Source organism: Myotis davidii, unplaced genomic scaffold (assembly GCF_000327345.1).
Source record: "Myotis davidii unplaced genomic scaffold, ASM32734v1 scaffold265, whole genome shotgun sequence".
NCBI lineage: Eukaryota > Metazoa > Chordata > Mammalia > Chiroptera > Vespertilionidae > Myotis > Myotis davidii.
In genome coordinates, this window is record NW_006296627.1 from 4459242 (window position 1) to 4480870 (window position 21629).

General features: G+C 39.5%; 1 protein-coding gene across 5 annotated transcripts in view; it reads left to right on the plus strand.

Annotated features, from left to right (window-relative positions):
* The window catches only part of LOC102753164 (chromosome unknown open reading frame, human C11orf49), a 144999-nt gene that overhangs the window by 27159 nt on the left and 96211 nt on the right, over nucleotides 1-21629 (plus strand). For 4 of the 5 annotated variants that reach the window (XM_006772278.2, XM_006772279.1, XM_006772281.2 and 1 more), the window contains one exon: nucleotides 2273-2375. The exons of the other annotated variant lie outside the window; for it this stretch is intronic. In XM_006772278.2, coding sequence (XP_006772341.1) covers nucleotides 2273-2375 — 103 coding nt within the window. The remainder of the gene's footprint in view (nucleotides 1-2272; nucleotides 2376-21629) is intronic. 5 annotated transcript variants of the gene reach the window in all.

Sequence of the window (21629 nt, forward strand, 5' to 3'; positions counted from 1 at the left end):
TATTTATGTTGGTTTTCAAACTCCGAGTCTCTTGGCCATAGTTTATTGTGGAGAGTGGCTACAGGGTTTGGACAGGTTCAAGCCTCAGACTGATGAGAGGGCACAGTCCTCTCATGGCCACGTGCAAGTCCCAGCTTGGAGGGCAGGGCCCTCACAGCACAATTATAGCCAACAGCTGTAGTTGTAAGCTTGATCCTATGTAAGTCAGAGCACATGGCCCCACGTGCCTGAGTGATGTACGCTTGATAGAGTTCAGGTGCATGTAGTTGAGTAGGATTGAAACCCAGGAGAATGTTGTAAACATCTTGGTCACGCCCTTACTTTGCCTTGTAGCATCTGCTATAAAATAAAGGCATGGCTGTGGGCACGGTCACTGTCTCTCAGAGAAGCAGCATCCCACCGAGACCTGGCTTTCATTCTCTTGCCTGTCTTTTCTAAGCCTTTCAGCCGCCCCACTCAGGTTCACCCCGTGCTGGCGTGGCACACTTTAGAAAGATCTGCCTCTACGCTCCCAGGGTGGGTTCCTGCCTCAAACTCTGCCCTTACAGGAAACAGCTCCGGGAAACAGCTTGGGGGAGGGCGCAGCTGTTGCCAAGACAACCCCTATAGGACTGATTTCCTTCCGCTCGGTTGCAACTCTTCGTCTGTATGTGATGAACACCATCCATGGTTTTTATATAAGTAGATGATGTGTAGGTACTAATAATATTGTCATTACAGTAATAGTATTATTCTCCACTTTTTACATGAGGAAATAGGCTTGGAGAGTAACTTGCTCAAGATCATACAGCTAGGAATTGGTAGAGCCAAAAATGGAACTCAGGTCTCTCTAAACTCCAAAACCCATGTTTTTAACCAGTGATTCTTTTTAAAAAAAAAATATTTTTATTGATTTTAGAGAGGAAGGGAGAAGGAGAGAAAGAGTGATGAGGGAGAATCATTGATCGCCTGCCTCCTACACGCCCCACACTGGGAGCCTGCAACCCAGGTATGTGACCTGACTGAGAATCAAACCGTGACCTTCTGGCTCATAGGTCGATGCTCAACCACTGACCCATGCTGGCTGGGCTTAACCAGTAATTCTTAAACTTCACCATATATAAAAAGCATCATGGGTACTTTTTAAAAATTACTGGGCTTCAGTTAGAAATATAAGGTCACTAAGTCTGGGATGGTGCCAGCTTATAAATCTGCATTTAACAGGGTGTCTCAGATGTTTCAGATCAACAAGTTGATTGACCGTATTTTGAAAAAAAGTTGTTTCTTTCCACATAGGTGCAGATTAAATAACTAAGATTAATCTACCAAAGACAGAGCCATGAATCAAAACACATTTCTTTCTAATTTTAATACTCAGACCCTTTCTGAGAAGCCCATAATTAATCTGCATATTTAACAGTCACAATAAATGCAGAAAACATAACTTCTGATAAATTGAGCCACACAGATTTCATTTATTATTTTCCAAGGTTAATAGTTTATAACACTAGTTTACATGATCCTTAAACTTTTCTCATTTTTTATTAAAGAACTGAGTTTTCTTGCCCTAGCCAGTTTGGTTCAGTGGATAGAGCATCAGCCTCTGGACCAAAGGATCCTAGGTTTAATTCCTGTCTAGGGCAAGTACCTCAGCTGCAAGCTCCTCCCCCGCCTGGGTCGTGGTCAGGGCGTGTGCAGGAGGCAACCAATTGATGTGTTTCTCTCACGTTGATATTTCTCTCTCTCTCTCTCTCTCTCTCTCTCTCTCTCCCCCCCCACCACCTCTCTCTCTCTCTCTCTCTCTCTCTCTCCCCGCCCCCCCCACTCTCTCTAAAAATCAATGGAAAAATATCCTCAGGTGAGGAGAAAAGAAAAGGGAAAAAAAAGGAATTTTCTTTGTAATCAGATCATTTATGCTTTAGGCACTCTTCCCTGGAATAAGTTTGGAGACATACAGAAAATGAAAGAGGGTGGAAGGAAATGGGAAGAAAAGAACTTCCAGATATATCTGCTTAATGGTGCTAAAGTTCCTCTATAGCTCTCCCTCATCACTGAAATGAAGCGTTGATGTAAATACTAACAGCCAACCAGATGGCAGTATGTCATGTGCTACATCATGTCCAATTCTACCCTTTGGAACCATTGGTCCGTTAAACTTGTTGGCCTATTTCAATCCATTTCCTAGGGTAGAGGCAATATCTTGACTGACTTTCATGGCCTCCTATTTGGATTGGGGGGACTTTTATTTTTTACTTTTCTCTCTCACTTTTCTCTCTTTTGTTTTTTTTGGCAGCTCAGCGACATGTCCTCACGTACATGGAGGATGCAGTGTGCCAGCTGCTAGAAAATAAGGAAGATGTTAGCCAATATGGTATTGCCAGGTTCTTCACTGAATAGTAAGTACGTGAATGCTTTGCCAATAGGGTGAGCCCAGAGGAGGCACTTGGAAGCAGGCAAGGTGCATGAAGAAGAGAGCAGGACAAGGCTGATTATGAGGTGGCTGTGAATGCTCAGTTTTGGTAGCTGGTCCAGGGCTGCCCAAACATGTTTTGGAACATGCCCTTGGAGCAACTAGTTTTGTCCAGTGATAAGTTTCATGATGGTCATGACTGCAGAAGCTCAGCAACTGCTTGTTTGATTTATTAGGTCTGTTTCTTTAGGTCCCTCTTATAATTTTTAACCTTCTACGTAATTCAAGATATTCACTCTGATTTCCTTTAGTAAGTGTACCTTTAGCCTGTGTTTTTCATGGCTGGATTTTTCATTGAAATGTTTAGGATCCTGTTCCCTTGCAGTTTTCTTTCTATAGGATGCTGTCTCAATCACGTAATGATTTAAGAGTATTTCTAAAGGCAGGACATCATAGATTATATCTTTGAAGGGTTATACTTCTTTGTATAGAGTGCTTGGAGTATGTAAAAGTCAAAATGATTGCTATTTTTTTGATAGCTCATTGTGTTTTTTTTTTTTTTTTAGATTTTGTTTTATTGCTTAAAGTATTACAAAGAGCATTACATATGTCTCCTTTTTTTTCCCCCCTTGACCTTCCCCCCGGGCTCCCCTACTCTGCAGTGTCTTGTATCCATTGGTTATGCTTATATGCATGCATACAAGTCTTTTGGTTGATCTCTTACCACCCTCCAACACTCCCTGGCCTTGCTATTTTTTTTTTTTTTTTAGCATCGATAATGTTTTTACTCTGAATCGGGTAATCACTTTAAAACTGTTTGGTCATCATGAAAGGATTTGCTAAAGAAATACAAAGCATTATATTTATTACTGATATGACATTATATATTTATATAATCATTTGAAGTCTCTTTCCTTTTGTTCTAATTTTTTGGGAGCATTCTGAGAAAGGAAGAATTACCTCTTACAGGTTTCTATTTAAGATGAATCATGAACTCTTCCTGAAAACAGATTTTTTCTTTCTTTTCTCCAGAGGTTCCTTGGAAATCAGACAACTATTCTAATGGTGTGTTGTTAGGACTACCTTGGAGAGAGGAAGTGAGGAGGAGGGAGGGAGGGAGGGAGGGAAGGAAGGAGAGAGAGAGAGAGAGAGAAATATAGATCGGTTGCCTTATGTATGTGCCCTGACCGGGGATCGAACCAGCAACCTTGCAGTGCACAGGACGATGGACAATCAACTGAGCCACTCTAGCCAGGCTAGGGGAATTCTTGACTCTCCCAAACTCTTCTGCTGAATAATAGGTTTCACAAGTAAAATCTAGATTTCTCATGGATTGAAATTTCATTTCTGGGAAAAACAGGCTTTCCAGGAGCAGAGCCAGTCCCTTTCCCAGTCTTCTAAGGAGGATAAAATAGAGAAAGGAAATCTCAATTGTTCTCATGATGTGGTAAGCAAAGGAGGTGGGCAGGGAATAAAGACTAAGATTGAATAGTCTTGCTTGCTTTTACAGAACTGACAAGCCTAGGAGTTAAGTTTCTAGGCCATTTAATCTGTACCGGCACCCTTAAGGCTCCTTGCCAAGTGAAATATGATTCTTCTGGGGCAATGCTTCTTCCTTTTTTCTTTCTTTTTTTTTTTTAAAAATGTACTCCCCAACCCTCATCTCCTTTATAAGTCTTTTCCCTGTTATACTGGTTCCTTGAGGGTAGGCATAATTTCTTCTTCACCTTTGTATTCCTAGTGCCTACCACAATGCTTAGCAACTAATAGATATTGGTACATGTTGAATCAACAGCTATATCTATAGTTTGTTATTGCATATTATACTCTTATTCTTGATCTTGTTAAAAATAAAGAATATCTCATTTTTCTTTTTTGTTGATTCTTTTTTATTTTTATTTATTTTTTATGATTTCAGAGAGGAAGGGAGAAAGAGAGAGAGAAACATCAATGATGAGAGATAATCATTGATTAGCTGCCTCCTGCACATTTCATACTAGGGACTGAACTTGCAACCTGGGCATGTGCCCTGACTGGGAATCGAATCGCCATCTCCTGGTCCATAGATTGATGCTCAACCATCAAGCCATGCCAACGAGCTGTTGATTCTTTTTTTTTCTTTTTCTTTTTAATAAATATTTTATTGATTTTTTTACAGAGAGGATGGGAGAGGGATAGAAGTCAGAAACATCTGTGAGAGAGAAACATCTATAAGCTGCCTCTGGCGCATCCCCAGTTGCGCCTGCAACCAAGGTACATGCCCTTGACCAGAATCGAACCCGGGACCCTTCAGTCCCTAGACCGATGCTCTATCCACTGAGCCAAACCTATCAGGGCTGATTCTTTTTTATAAAGCTCTATATTTGTCATTTAAGAAGCTGCATACCATGTGTATAGCACTCAAAAGTGAGCCTACTGGTCTATGTAACTGAGCCTGAACTCTGGAGAGTCAGTGCTGAAACTTACAGCCTTCAGATGCTATTGATTGTAGCTTTTATCTGCCAATAAACTGTTGAAAGACTCAAGATTTTCCACAGTGTGATGGAAAGCTAGTTGCCGAGTGATCTGTTTCTTGTCTTCAGGAAACTGAAACTACATAATGTATGTGAATGGCACATACCTGAGACTTCTGTAACTCTGAGATACCATATTGGCCTGAGCTAAGTTATTTTGGGAAGTGAACAACTATCAAAGTTCCAAAATCCTTAAAAAACAACAACAAAACTTGAAAGATGTGGAAGCCTGCTGGAATAGGAATTAGTATTTTGTGGACAAGACCTGGATCAGTAGAGGTTACGATTTTGCTTTCATTTGTGAATTTTATTTAGTGAAAAGCCTTCTTTTGTAGGCCTCCTTATTATATTGATTCATAGAAACATGATGAAGTGAAAAGAACACTGCCCTAGGAAGCAGAGATCCTTATTCTTATAAGTCCTCGCTTTATAATCTTTGTCAAATTTCTGAAATTTTCTGAGCTTTAGTTACTTCATCTAGGAAATGGATATAATAAAGCCTTACACGACAATAATAATATAGTCATTATATTTTATAATAAACATTTTTTTTATTAAACTCATGCTACATCTCAGCCACTATGATTCTTTGAACCATTATTATCTCTATTTTATAGATGAGGAAACAAACTCAGGAAGGTTAAAATAGCTTTTTAAGTTCACAAGCGAGTAAGAGACAGAGTTAGGATCAAGTCCTGTTTGTGGTATTATAAAAGTAGTATTCTCTACTGTCTCCCAGTCACTATACTGCCTAATCTTGCTGGAGGCCTAACTAATTTTGAGGTCTCTTCTAGCTATACTTTCTAAATTATTTTAATTTTCCCTTATAAACTATTACATAGTCTTATCTGGTGACTTTAGTTCATTGCCGTTTTAATATTTAGTATTGGGGGATACAGCTGGAGCTGATTCTACACAATAGGAAACACTTTTTAAAAATATGTTAACCAAACACTTCTATCTCTCAGTTTCAAGTTCACACACTGAGATTTTCGTACTCTTTTTTGTTTTGTTTTGTTAATCCTCAGTCGAGGACATTTTTCTATTGATTTTTAAGGAGAGCGGAAGAGAGAGAAATATCAATGTGAGAGAAACACATCGATTGGTTGTTTCCTACACAAGCCCTCACCTGGGCCCGGGCTAGGGAGGAGCCTGCCTAGGTACATGCCCTTAACGGAAATGGAACCTGGGACCCTTTAGTTAGCAGGCTAACCTTTTATTCACTAAGCCAAATTGGCTGGGGCAATACCCTTTTTTTTTTTTTTTTCAATTCTCACCCGAGGATATGTTTTTTATTGGAGAGAGAGAGAGAGAGACAGGAAGAGAGGGAGAGAGGAAGGGGGCGGGGAGAGAGAGAGAAACATCAGTGGGAGAGAGAAACATTGAGCAGGTGCCTCCCATATGCACTCCAAACCCGCAAGCTGGGTATGTACCCTGACTGGGAATCAACCCGAGACTCTTTGGTGCACGGGATGATGTTGCCACCAACTGAACCATATCAATTGGGGAAAGATTTTCATATATTTAATGATGGAAGATTTACCTTTAAACAAATAGAGAGGTACTCTTGTTTGTGGAAGGCTTTTCTGTTGATTTTCTCTTCTGGGTCTGCTTGCCCTCTCACCTGTGCTGTCACTCCTCGGCTGTTAGTGTTTTCCAACAAACCTATGATTGTTCCGGCAAATCTGGATAAGCTATAAGACATGAGTAGCTAAGCTGTACTATGCGTGTGTGTCTGCAAGACTATGAGCTCTTTAGATCATATTCCTCTGGGTACTCTTGAAAGAAGGATTCTAAATCCCAGAGGATTTTCTTTTATGTTGTATGCAACCTCGACTTCTGAATGTTGTCTTTCAATCAGTGGAAGGTAACAGGAATTAATATTTAGAGGTGCCACTCTAAGAATAGACCGAGTGTCAGCACCGGGTCAGGACCTCTGAAGAAGTACATCCAAGAAAATGAGGCTGGAGTAGCTGTAACTTAGAAACCACAGCAGAGTGTGACCAGGTTTTGTGGTAAAGAGAAAATGAGAAATGTGGTTTTTTAAGACATTGGAAAATAATGATGAGAGAAAAACAGGCTGAAATCTGAGAATTCCTATCAGGATTGGGAACCCTTCTTTACAGGCTAAATTGATGGTTATAACACTGTGGTATCAGGGAGCTTGACCTCCACCTACTAATATGGAAAAGAATGATACTCTGTGGTCTTGGTTGGTGGGCCCAGGAGGGCTCTTTCTTATGATCAAGTGTCTTGTTTTTGTTTTTAAAAATGATGATTGTAGGTTCTTGGGGAAGTTTTCATGATGACTATTTTGGTCACAAGTACACAAATTACCTTCATTGATTGAGGTTTATTCTAAGGATATGTGAGAATTTAAGACAACATTCATTCAGTAATTATTTTTGAGCCAGCCCCTACTCTGGGCCTGTGTGCACTAGGCAATGGCGATATAGTGGTGAACAAGACAAATAAGGTAATTATCTTCATGGATCTAAAGCTTTAGGGAGGGAAGTCCTGGCTGGGTAGCTCAGTTGGTTAGAGTGTCATCCTGGTACACCAAGATTGTGGGTTTGGTCCCTGGTCAGGGCACATAATGGAACAATAAATTGTTGTTTCTCTCTCTCTCCTCTTCCCCTTTGCCCCCTCTCTCTCTACCTAAAATCAGTAAAAAAAATAAATACATAAAGTTGTAGTGAGGGAGATAGTCAATAAAGAATTAAAGTGACGATGATGACAGCAGCTAATAGTTACTAAATACTTGCTATGTGCTAGGCACTGTTCTAAGCTTATAAGGTGTTATCTCATTTATTTATTTATTTATTGTTTTATAAGATAGCATTTTATTTTATTTTTTAAAATATATTTTATTGATTTTTTACAGAGAGGAAGAGAGAGAGATAGAGAGTCAGAAACATCGATGAGAGAGAAACATCGATCAGCCGCCTCCTGCACATCCCCCACTGGGGATATGCCCGCAACCCAGGTACATGCCCTTGACCAGAATCGAACCCGGGACCTTTCAGTCCGCAGGCCAACGCTCTATCCACTGAGCCAAACCGGTTTCGGCAGGTGTTATCTCATTTAAATCTCATAATACTATGAGGTGGGGTATTAGTATTATCTTCATTTTACACATTAGGAAATTCAAGCACACAAAAGTAACATTCCTCAGGCTACACAGCTAATTACTGTAGCAAGATAAATAACAAGGAAATAATTAGGGTAATGTGATATATAGGATGGCCAGGAAGGCCTCTTGGAGGAAATGGCATTTCAGGACTTATGCCATGAATGACTGGCTCATCCCATCAGAGAGCCAGTAAATGATTTCAGCTGAGGTGATTCACCTTCTTTTTGTCCACCTTTATTACCTAGGCTTATTTGCATACAATAAATGGGGAATTTTTGTCCACCTTTATTACCTAGGCTTATTTGCATACAATAAATGGGGAATTTTATCTTTTAGCTTGCATATAACCTAAAAGATAATTTGATTTTATTTCCTGCTACTCAGAATAGAATACCCTTAATAGGGTCACAGAAAGCTACGTTACAGGTAATTGGCCTCCCTCATGCACTACTCATATATAATAAGTGAAAGTAAAATAATTAGTCATCAAAATTACTGGTATTTATTATCTAATACTAGAGGCCCAGTGCACAACATTCGTGCACTGAGGGGGAGCGTCCTAAGCCCATCCTGCCCCCTCTTGCAGTCTGGGACCCCTCAGGGGATGTCTGCCTAAGCTGGCAGTTGCACATCTCCCAAGGGGTCCTTAGCACTGCTGTGGAGGCAGGAGAGTTTCCCGCCACCGTCGCGCTTGCCAATGAGCCTGCCTTCTGGCTGAGCAGTGCACCCCTGTGGGAGCACACTGACCACCATGGGACAGGTCCTGCTTTAAGTATCTGCCCCCTGGTGGTCAGTGCGCTTCATAGCGACTGGTTGTTCTGCCGCTTGGTCGATTTGCATATGCCTTTTATTATATACTAGAGGTCTGATGCATGAAATTTGTGCAAGGGGCTCAGTCCTTGCAGCCCTTCACAGCCTTGGCCGGCCCTCGCAGCCCTGGCTTCGTCAGGAAGGTCGTCCGGATGGTCATTCTGCTGTTCGGTCTAATTACCATATTAGCTCTTTATTATATAGGAGGATATATGCTATACATATGGAGATGGAAATATTAATCATCAGAATTCAGTGAGAAGTTGTATACCTGTTAATGTGTATATATATATACACTCTTGTAAAAGATACCAACATCAAATTCCTTTTTTATTGTTTTGATTAGAATAAATCCATGAAATGTGAACTTCATTAACTCACTCTCAGATAAAAAAAAAAAGGAGGTCTGCATGTTCCTAAATCACTTGAAATGTAACTTTAATGAAAACAATTCATGATTATAAAATATGTATTCTTTCTCTTTGTTTTTAAACAGGTGCTCTAAGCCCTATGAAAAGATGACCCACTTCTCTCCTAAATAATCTAGAACAATCAGGGTGGAAACTTTCAGTTCTAAAGTTGGCAGATTTTTTTAGGAGTATCCACCATCCAGCATTTAAGTAATGTTGTTTTGGGTTCTTCTTGTGCTCATGGTAACAGAGGAGTGGAGATTTGGAGCAACAAGAAACACATCAGGACAAACCAGACGTCACTGATTTCCAGGTTCATAGCTTTAAATGAGGGATGGACTTGAGATGTTTCTGGGCCATTTCTGTTCCATGTTTTTACTACTTATTTTTGTCAAACTGAGCCAAAATGTGGTGTGCTGAAGTAATGGTGACTAATCCTATTGTAGGCTTCTTCTAAAAGAGTAATGCATCTCCCCAGTCCCACCCCATCTTTTTTCCATAGTTCAGTTCTTAGCTGGAGTTGTCACATCATAACAGAAAATTCCCCATTTGTCATCTGGATTCTCACAGACTCAGACAATTGCCAGGAATAGATTTTGCCTTGAGCTAACGCAATCCTATCCTCACTGTATTGGCCCAGGCACTTTTGTTACGCCGTCGTTTGTGAGCTCTACAGAGCACTTGGTTCTTTTCTATATTATTAGAGGCATCCCACAGCAAAAGGACTTCGGGGAGACGTAGGTAGTGAGTTTAGAGTCACCAAAATCTGTTTTGAAGCTTAAAAATCCAGCCACATCGAGGCTAGAAGAAGCTACTTATTACTTAGAATTCATCCCTCTTCTTCAGTACCTTCATGTTTTGATTACAGGGAACCATCCAGCAGCACTTGACCTGGTGACTGAGGAAGCCATTTCACAGCCCACTGGTCCCTTGACTCATTTAGAAGTCGGAGTCAAAGGTTATGGAAGTAATCATGGGGCCCAGATTCTCCCCATAAGGATAGACCTTACCCGCCCCCCCCCCGCCCCTTTTACAAGTTAAGAGAAACTTAGCTGTTGTAAAACTGTTCAGTAAGAGGAAATGTAGGCACTCCATCCTTGACTGAAGTATTCTCAAGACCCAGTGATATTATTTCTGTTTTCATGGGAGCTGCTTTTATATGGAAGCTAGTATAAAATTTAGGTGTAACCCTCCACACTAAATATTTTCCCTTAAAGAAATTATTTGATTTATTTTAATCTATAAATAATATAAAGAATCTTTATTTGGTCCAATCCAAGTCCTGATATTCCTTCTCATACCAGCCTCTGACAGTTTGAAACTTTGCTTCATCAACAATAGAGCAATTTATCAGTGCTTTCAACTTCTTCCATGATTTTCTCAGAACTCTAGATCTGTGGTGCTGGCGGCATAGGTCTGGCGCAAGAGCAGGAAAGAATGACACAATCTGGCACCTTTAACCAGAAAGTTTTAATGAACTGGAATGGGGGTGGAAGGGATAGAGTGGAAGGAGGAGGGACAGTTAGGATTTGGCAGCCACACAAAGGTTCTTCTTCCCTGAGAAAAGTGAAATGAAAGTCAAATGAATCTTCCCTCTGTTACTGTGATCTGCGAAGATGTTTGTCTGTCTCTGAACTTCCAGCCCCATGGCAGGTGCATCTTTACAGTCAGTGACTTCCCCACAAAACAACTTGTTTCTCAGGATCCCTCAAGAGGGGTCATGTTCAACTAATTTCCTGTCTGAGGCCATAGCTGTGATTCCTTTCTTCAACTCTCAGATGTAATTCTGACCAGCACAGTGGAAACTATCTTATCAGAAAAATGTCATGAGCACGTAAATTTATTTTAGGGCACGATCCCGAATTGCTGAGTTCTTGGGCTGCAGCAGTAGGCATTGTTTCTGGGGTGGCCATAGAAACAGACATAAATTCATCCCTTTGTCATTAAATAGCATTAACAACAAATGTCTTTGTTAATGTTCTTATGTTATATTTTCCAAGGCAAGATCATAGCTAGGGATGATGATACCTATCTCTTAAGGTGGTTAAATCGAGTGAAATGACATGTGTAGAATATCTAGGTAGGTAAAATTCATTTCCATTATGTTTCATTCCTCTTTAGCTCCATTTTTGTGGGATTTTTGCTTCTCTCTTCATGGATGTCTTAGAAAGGGACAGTCTTCCTCTTCTTTCTCTTTAAATGGTATCAGAGTTGAAAGTCTTGAGGACTTTTTAGTCTCTCTTGTTTTCGGTAACACCTTTTTGCTTACCTTGCATTTTATAAATTATTTTTTTTTAGATTAAAAGCATTTGATGATTTTCTGCACATCTATTAGCTATTTAGTGTTACTCATGTCATTCATCATTTGGTTTATTCAGAAAATAGCCTAAGAACGATTTTCTACATTCCCCCTCCCCGACCTATTACCCATTTCCTCATTTTACCCTCTTTCCTCTAGCTGCCAACATTAAAAAATTCAAGGAGTAATGGGAGACCTGAGCCAATCAAGTCTAACTAACTTGTGTTGTTCCTATTCTTAGTTCTAGTGGTACCGTGATGTGCTCAGGGTAATGAAAAGCAGACATTCTCTGCTGAGGTCATTGCTCCTCATACTGGCAACCTGCTCCAGGAAGCTGTTTATCTGTGCTTGCCGAGCCAAGCTCCAGCTGCCAAACAGTTGGAATGTATTGAGAAACCACAGAGCCCAAAGAGAGAATGTTACACAGGCAGTTCCAAGCAGGGAGAATATATTTACACCACACAAGCTGCAGTTTACATGTGTGGAGTAATTGTTCATCTGTATACTCTAATACTTCACCTTCTATGCAACGTATATGCCTTGAGAACTACACTGCTATGCCAAATAGCCCTGAACTTGTCATAAGGGAAAAAGGGTATTATAGCAAATTTTATGTAAAAAGCAGTTTTTTAAGGTAGTATTTTTCCGAGTCAAATTTAACTTTTAGGATCTTAAACTATATAGGCCTGGTCTCTAAAGTATCCCCAAACCCCGTTCCTTGCATAGTTTTTCCAAATAAATATTTTTTAATCTCTTTACCACATTATCAAGTATTGTTACAGAGCTTCAAATGTGGCCTATACTAATAGGAATATAAGTTATGGTTAAGTTATGGCCACTTGCCTATAAGGGGATGTAATCTGGTTTAGAAGATAATGCTTATTTTTTTAAAAAATATATTTTATTGATTTTTTACAGAGAGGAAGGGAGAGAGATAGAGAGTTAGAAACATCAATGAGAGAGAAACATCGATCAGCTGCCTCCTGCACATCTCCTACTGGGAATATGCCCGCAACCAAGGTACATGCCCCTGACCGGAATCGAACCTGGGATCTTTCAGTCCGCAGACCGACGCTCTATCCACTGAGCCAAACCGGTTTTGGCAATGCTTATTTTTTTGTTTAAAAAAAGATGAAAGCACTTGATTAAAGGTATATTTACAAATATAAAAGATAATTGCATCTTAGGTTCAATAAAGCCAAGTGGTAAACAAGATCTAAGGTCATTTAGTAAGAAGACTTACAACATCATTTGAAACAAACATTTTTAAAATACAGTTCAAAATCTCACTACAGTGAGCTTCAAACAAGTATCTAAGTGATTAATATGACTTTTTTTCATATTTGTGGTCGTGGGATGGGGCAAAGTAGTCAATATTATTGATGCCCATCCATCATTCCCCATTGGTGTCAGCTGTCCCTTCTCCAGAAAATCGGTCTCAGCCAAACAGGAGTTCTTAACACCTCCCTACCACCATGAGGGTATCACATAGCCAATCACTGACTGACACGGGGATTAGAAGGGCTGGTGTCCTTGCCTCAAAATGGCACTTGTGCTGAGTTACAATTTTTGCTCTAGAGATCAGACTGAACCTGGATTCTCCTCCGACCCCATCACTTTCTCTTCTCAGAGCACTCTGTCAATGAGCCATGGGCACCAACGTTCTTGTCTCGGGCTCTGCTTTCAGGGAACCTGGCCTGTGTTGCCTATTGTCATTTTAGAAATAGTAATTTTTGTTTACTATTGAAATTACTAGAGTATTGTTAGTGGAAACTTAAACAAAAGGGTATTTGTTTAAGGATATTACAGTCATGTGCTTCATGATAATGACATTTTGGTCAACAGTGAACTGCAGGTACCTTGGTGGTCCATAAGATTATACTGGATAGCCTAGGTGTGTAGCAGGCTGTACCATCTAGGTATAGAATAATGCTTATTGATTAACAAATAATTAGGGAACAATTTAAGACCTTCTCTAATGGCATTAAGTTGTGCTCTGAGAGTAAGGAGAAATAATTGGCACTAAAATAGTTAAAGAAGGCATCATAGAGGGGTTTGTTTTGACATGTGTGATGGTTAATTTTGTGTCAACTTGACCAGGCTAACTTGTGCCCAGATAACAGGTAGGACATTATTTCTGGGTGTGTCTGTGGGGGTGTTTTCAGAAGAGATGAGCATTTGAATTGGTAGATTGAGTAGAGAAGATTGCCCTCACCAATGTGGGCGGGCATCATCCAATTCATCAAGAGCCTGACTAGAGCAAAAACGTGGAGGAAGGATGAATTTGCTTTTTTTGCTTGAGCTGGGATATCCATTTTCTTCTATTTTGGGACATCAGCACTCCTGGTTCTTGGGTCTTTGAACTCATGCCATTGACCCTCACCCCACCTCCATTCTTGGGCTTTTGGACTTGAACTGGGGCTTACACCATTAGCTCCCCTGGCTCTTGGGGCCGTCAGACTGAGATTGAATACCACCACCGACTTTCCTAGTTCTCCAGATTGCAGATGGCAGATCATGGGGCTTCTTGGCCTTCATAATCACAAAAGCCAATTCCATAATCACATAAGCTAAATCTCCTCTTATATATCTGCCCAGTGCACGGATTTGTGCACATTGAAAGGAAATTAATTAGAAGAAATATTTTAATATCACTATTCTCCCTTTCTCTATAATATGTGTCAGAGATGAAAGAAAATTAGTAAAATGTATATGAAAATAATATATAAATTGATTAATAAATAAACAATAACAACATGATATAACAACAACAAAGACACGATATAAAAACAACAATGTTAAAAACAATGACTGATAAATTGCTTAAACTTATTCTAATATCTCGTTTAACTTTAGCATCACATGCTCTTCAAACCCGAGAGAAAGCAACATATCACTGATCATGGCAGAAAACGGGTTCAGGTAGGAATATTCCTACTCTGTCTAGAGTTTGTCCTTATGATTTATTAATAGTCATCGCAAATGCTAGCAGCATGGGAAACTGTCTTTGAATTAATTTAAATGGAAGGCCAGTGTCAGACGGGGACAAATCAATTCTTGGAATCAGAACAACCTCTCTGTCCACAGATCCTGTTAATACTTCAGCTTCAATTATGTTAGGTTGCAATCTTTTGATAATAAATCTAGTACCATTACAAAGACCCCATTTACTATTAAGATTTCTCAGTAGCATGATGATTGCACCTAATTTCAATTTTAATTTATGACACAGCATTCTAGAAGGAGTAATACTATTAAGAAATTCGATGGGAAATTTTTCTTTTTTGGCATCATCCGTTGAATCGATGGAATCATCACTCAAATAGGTGTGAAAATCTCCAAGTATATCCAAAATTTCTTCATTTAATTTATGAACATGCTCATTTTTAGGACAAAGGACCGCATATTTAGATATATTTTTAATATTATCTATAGATATACTATTTACAAAGGTAGCTTCAATAATAGATCTGTTACAAATCATTTCACAGGGGATTTCAATAATATCCATTCTGAGAGCTTTATATGTATTACGCATGTGCGAGTCAACGTTTATTTTTAATTGCCAGTGTGCGTCATATATACAAGACGGTCAGATGGTCGGACAGTCGGATGGGCAGATGGATGGTTGGTCACTTAGCCTTTTATATATATAGATACTGTTGGTTCTGTTTCTCTGGAGAATACTGACTAATGCAACCTGGAAAGGTGAGTCAGATTTGGATAAGCAAAAAAGAAAGGAGATTTTTGTGTGTGAATGAAAGCACTGTAGAATAGTGGTTAAGAACATAGATCTGTGTTTGAGGGCCTCCCATGTACTAGTATGTGATCTTGTTGAGCAGGTTGCATAGCCTCATTTATAAAACAGGGAGAGTCAGCCCTAGACAATTTGCTCAGTGGATAGAGCATCAGCTCACAAACTGAAGGGTCGCAGATTCGATTTCGGTCAAGGTCATGTACCTCAGTTGTAGGTTCATCCCTGCCCTGGTCAGGGCACCTGTGGGAGGTGGTAATTGATGTGTCTCTTTCACATCAGTGTTTCTCTCTCTCTGTCTCTCCCCTTCCCTTCTGTTCTCTCTAAAAAAATCAATGGGAAAAATATCCTCGGATGAGGATTAATAAAACAACAAAAAAGGTAGGGAGTGTCATGTATAAAATTTTGTGTTACATGATAGTTGGAAGGATATAAAGCTGTCACACACACATACATAAAAATAGCCTTGAGTACAGTACTTGTTACCTTGTGGTTACTTACCAGGTGGTTGGTTAAAAGGCCACAGGTCTCCTGAGGTCTGGGAAATGGCTCTGGTATCCCACTTGCAGATCCCAGTGAGGGGCCACTCGTTGAATCCCAATGGGTCAGAGGAGCCAGGGTGAGGACCTCACAAACCCCTCAGTACTCCTGCTCTGACCGGAAACATGAATAGAGCAGTAGAAAACAGGCCGGAAATGGCTTCTAGAGTACATTTTAACAATCATTTCTAGCATTGCTGCTGCTTTGTATTAAAAATCTAATTTCTCTGTAAGCCCTAGAAATAGAACAAGCCTTCTTGGAGGGATATCATTATTTAAGATTGGAGCCACAAGAGAAACCACGTAATTACTAATTCTACAGGCAATGAATTAAAATGGAATGCTCAAATCAGCTGTAGGGAGATGAAACAGAATCTTTGGCAAGATGCTAGCTAGATTATTAAAAACGTTATTTTGCACTAAAACAAAAAGCCTTAAGGGTCAAAAATTTTAGCTAGAATTGTTTTGCTTCAAAGATCCAAATGTTCGCCCTGTCCAGTTTGGCTCAGTGGATAGAGCGTTAGCCTGCGGACTGAAGTGTCCCGGGTTCGATTCCAGCCAAGGGCACATGCCAGGGTTGCAGGCTCCACCCCCAGTAGGGGGCATGCAGGAGGCAGCCGATCAATGATTCTCTCTCATTGATGTTTCTATCTCACTCTCCTTCTTCCTTCCTCTTTGAAATCAATAAAGAAATATATTTTAAAAAAAAAGAATCATTTGAAAATTCAGGAACTTAATTTTAATTCAAAATTATTACCTGTTCAATCTATCAGCTTCCTCTTTTATGACTGGCAGAGGCTTCTGGAACTACTAGTGGGTGTAATAATACATTGCTTTTGAAGTGGTGATGAGTATAAATGATATTGTGAGAGGCTTGGAACAATTTTAATGTGATATGAAAATATCTAAGATTTCTATTCTTTAAAAAATTGCAGATATTGCTAATTCTATGTTTATATTCATAGCTGAAGGAAATACTAAATTCCAATTAGAGGTTAGTAAAACTAAAGATTGGCTTTTTTTCACATCCAATTTTGTGGAATTCCTTGAATTCAATACATGGACCCTTCTATTTGGAATTCCTGCCCATGGGGAAAAGTGGCTCCAAATGCTGGGCTCACTTATTTGTGTTTTTTCCTTCTGTTATGACTTGGCCTTGTCAGTCTTCATTTGCCTTGGTGGCTTCAGACATACGTTTTTAATAATTCATCCAGTTTTTCTCAGCCAGGAGGGTTAGTCTAAGTTACCTAATCTATTTTTATTGTAAGAGAAATAATTTGGGAACGTTCATTCTAGTGGAATATAATTATATTAGCAGAAGTAGAAAGTATCATCACTGAAAGGGGCCATAAAGAAGTCTAATTTGACTTGTGGAAGACAAGTACATGTTGAAAAGCAACAAACAGGAAATATATAATTAGGATAGGGCCATTTTGTGAAAGGCTCAATTATGTTGAGATAAGAAAGGCAAAGTAAAAGTATCTTGTAAAGTCTGAGAAATAAAATTTATTGCCTGGTCTTTTAATTTTTAAAATTCGGTAACTATTAAGTACTTACTATATGCCAATCCCTGTGCCAGACATGGTCAAGGATTCACTTTCATTCTCATGGGAAATATACTATAATGTGGACCTACTATATGCTAGACACGGTGCTAGTGAAGGATATAAGATAAATAAGCCAGTTGAGGAACTTATGAACTCAGGGAGAAAATCTGATGTAACCACAGTTATTAAGATGCTATTAAATTAGTGCCAAATAGAATTTCAGGCAACATGTTTTGGGATAAGTGGAAGGAGAGATTCATTTTGAGGAAAGTTTCACAAAAGAGGTAGTACTTCAGGTGTTCCTTGGAAGATGAATAATAGAGAATGGGAACTGAGCAGGAAGAGCATCTCTAGCCGGGGAACAGCATGAGCAAGGGCACAGAGGCGTGGTATATTTAGAGAATGACAGGTATGTGGTCAGTTCTTTGGTCTGTTCAAGCTGCTGTAACAAACTATAGTAAACGAGGTGACTTATAAAGAACAGAAATTTATTTCTCACTGTTACAGAGACTGGAAGTTCAAGATCAAGGCTATGGCAGATTCCATTGAGACCCTCTTCCTGGTTTATAGATGGCTGGTTTTTTTTACTGTATATTCTCATGGCAGAAGAGGCAAGGGACCTCCCCCTGGGCCTATTTTATAAGGGCACTAATCCATTCAGGAGGCTCCACTTTCATGACCTAATTACCTCCCAAAGGCTCCACCTCCAAATACTCTCACATTGAGGATTAGGTTTCAACATATGAATTTTAAGGGGGACACAAATATTTAGTCTATAACAGTGAGGTAATAGAGTCCAGGAAGATATGTGAAGGGTTAGAAAGGTAGTTTGTTTAGAAAAATAGTTTGGTCATAGAAATTGTCTACCCTGTGTTACTATTGGTAGGATGTTGGTGCCATTGACTGAGATCATTCAATTCAGAAAATATTTCTTATATACCCCTTATATGCCTGGGTTTATGACAGGTGCTGAGGAAACAATGATTAATAAGGCATGGTACCTACCTTGAGGGTACTCACAGTTAAATTAGCCAATAATTAAATTACTTGTGATTTGAGCTAACGAGAGGTTCAAGTGCTAAGAATAAGAATGTCCAGAGGAAGGATATCTTAATTAAGTTTGAGGGGGTCAGGGAAGGTGTCACAGAGCAGGTGGCCCTCTAAGCTGAGTATTCTTTTTCTGATTAAAAAAAAAAAATCAAAGTTATACATGCATACAGTTTAAAGGGTAAAATAGTTCTATAAGAGTTGTTGTTTTTTTTAAATAGCATTCCTCAAACTTCATCTGTACCTGAACTTGATTTATATGACAAGATCTCGGACCTTGGGTTGATGCTGAAATGAAATTAGGATTTGGGACTCTAAGGAAGCGGTTCTCAACCTGTGGGTCGCGACCCCTTTGGCGGTCGAACGACCCTTTCACAGGGGTCGCCTAAGACCATCCTGCATATCAGATATTTACATTATGATTCATAACAATAGCAACATTACAGTTATGAAGTAGCAACGAAAATAATTTTATGGTTGGGTCACAACATGAGGAACTGTATTTAAAGGGCCAGAAGGTTGAGAACCACTGCTCTAGGGTGTCAGAGTGTATTTTACATGTGGAAGGAATGTAAATTGTTGTGGCCAGAGGGCAACTGTGACAGATTGTATTTTCCAAAGATAGCTACACCAATATTTTCTATCCTATATGCTCTTCTAAAAAGTAACCTTGCCACAACCCCAATAAAAGGTATAGGCTAATTTTTTACAATAATGTGTCTTGATGTGCATCTGCATTCATGGTGCTAGGCTTTAACAGATCCTTTCAATCTGGAAACTCGTCTTTCAGTTCTGAGAAATTTTCTTCAATTTTTTTTCCTTCCTCTGTTTTCTCTGTTCTTTCAAACATGTTGCTGTTTATATATACACCCCTAGATATGTTCCCACCACCCCACTCCAGAGAGAGGAAGGGAGAGGGAGAGAGAGATAGAAATATCAATGATGAGAGAGAATCATTGATACGCTGCCTCCTGTACGCCCCCTACTGGGCATGTGCCCTGACCAGGAATTGAACCGCGATCTCTTGGTTCATGGGTTGATGCTCAACCACTGAGCCACACTGGATGGGCTAGATATGTAGTTTTATACAAATGGTGCCATACTGCACATACTGTTTTGTTTAATGATTTTTTTATATTACATAAGCAGTAAATCTCTAAAGATTTATCAAATAATATGGCATTTAATATTTATCAGTTAATATGGCATTTATGCATACCCAATCATTTTATATGTGTAATCTTTAGTTTGTTTCTCAAGCCTGGAATTAGCCCACCACAAACCAAATAAAACCTTTGTAGACTATATGTCCCAGTTTGAACTTCTGAAAATATGGTCACCATATGCTAGGGCATGAATTGGGGAATGAGCTTGGTGTTTGGTGCTCTCCATTGCTCTTTATTTCTCATCCCTCCCTTCCTACATGATGACACCATGTGAAATGAAACAGAGTCCACATACTGGAGAGTAGCTTAGAATTGTAATATTTTATGGAAACAATTATCTCGAATAACTTGTTATAAAAATAATATATTTATTTTGGAGTCTTAAGCCCCATGGTGATGAAACATTTTTTTCTTGGGAATCCAGGTCTTCTCTTTAATCAGCAAGACACTTTGATTTGCCTTGCATCCTGTTGAGCACTTAGTAGAACAAGCAAATGTTAGAAATCTATTATATTTTTCTTTAGCTGTGAATTCCATCAAACTAACCCCGTTAATTGCAGTGGATGGGAACTGGAGAACTCTCATTTGGCAATTAGCAAATGGTGGTGGAGGAAAGAAAAATATCTTTCGATATGTTTTTCTAAGGAATTTGGGGATTTAGAATTTAGTTATAAACAAATAGATTAATGTGTTTAAAAACGTTGAATCATTCTTAAATGACTCCTTGTTTTGTAACATACTAACAAGATCTTACAGATAGCTAAAACAGTGGTTGGGCAATTCAGCTGTGGATTTAAGATTCCCCAAAGGCATCATCCGCTAATGGGTAGGGTGTTCAGTGATAGATAAGTAAACATGAGTTAACTAGTAAACAAGGCTTAGCTAATAGAGTAAGAAGTTCTGTATCCTGTGGTTACCTCTCTGTATCTGAAGAAGGGTGTAGGTTGTAGGCAAGAGGTTAATTCTTTGGGGTCCACTGTCTCTTTTGCAGGGCTTTTAAAACACAATAAGAACATTTAGCAGCACTAGATGGTATTCATCTGGAGTTTAGGATGCTCACATGTTAGATTGTTTAAAACAAGGCAGAAAGGATTACTTTTTGCCAACTACATCATTCCTGGCAAGAGCTTACTACTTTGTTGCTTGTTTTGTTGTCGTTGTTGTTGTTAACCCATTCGAGAAACTAACCTTGTACTGGTTCCAGCCAAATCTTTGTCATCATTGGCCCTAAAAAGCTCACACCTGGCCATTCAGAAAGCCTCTATCCTCAGTGATTGATGCTCATCTCTGCAGGCTCCCCAAAGCCCTCCTCTCTTTCTCCTGAAGCACCTTCAAGCATTTCTGCATGGCTACCCACTCTCTTCTATTATACCTCCTCCTCCTGCCTTACTGAATACTGGGTTTCTCAGCTCACAACTCTTAAGAAGGAGCTTTATTTCAGAGTAGAAAGGGGCTCCCATATGTGGCCTATTATATCCATATCAACTTGCTTACTCTTTTCAAACAGCTATTGTCTTTTAATAGGGTCCTGCCTGGCAGGGGGAGTCCTTAATTCCTGCCATATAAGAATGGGCAGCTTGAGTTACAGCGAACTGCAGTTTGGTGCTCTGATCAAAAGGCCTCTGTTGTTTTTAGTGGGTTTTTCCCCTCCCTCTCTCTCTCTTTCTACATCCTGGGCTAATAATTCAGCACAGCAAGGTCATTACAGGCTTTGGATTGAGAGCTGAGAGTGTTAAATTACTGACCTAGAATAAAAGAGATCTGGGGGGCTCTCAAGAAAGATAAAGGGATTCCGGATAGTAAAGTGCAAGCCCAGCAACCTCACTTCTTAACAATATTATTTTGTTAATCCTCTCTGTCTCCAAAAGTCTTTTCTGGGACAAGGAAAGATCTCCTGCCAGAGAAATTAGGTTAGGAACTCAACAACATCTCCTGAGAGCTGTGGCCCAGGTGCTAGCAGTTCATGGGGCCAGTGTAGCTGTCTCTTTTGTCTCCTCCCTTGTCAATATTTTCCCCTCTTTC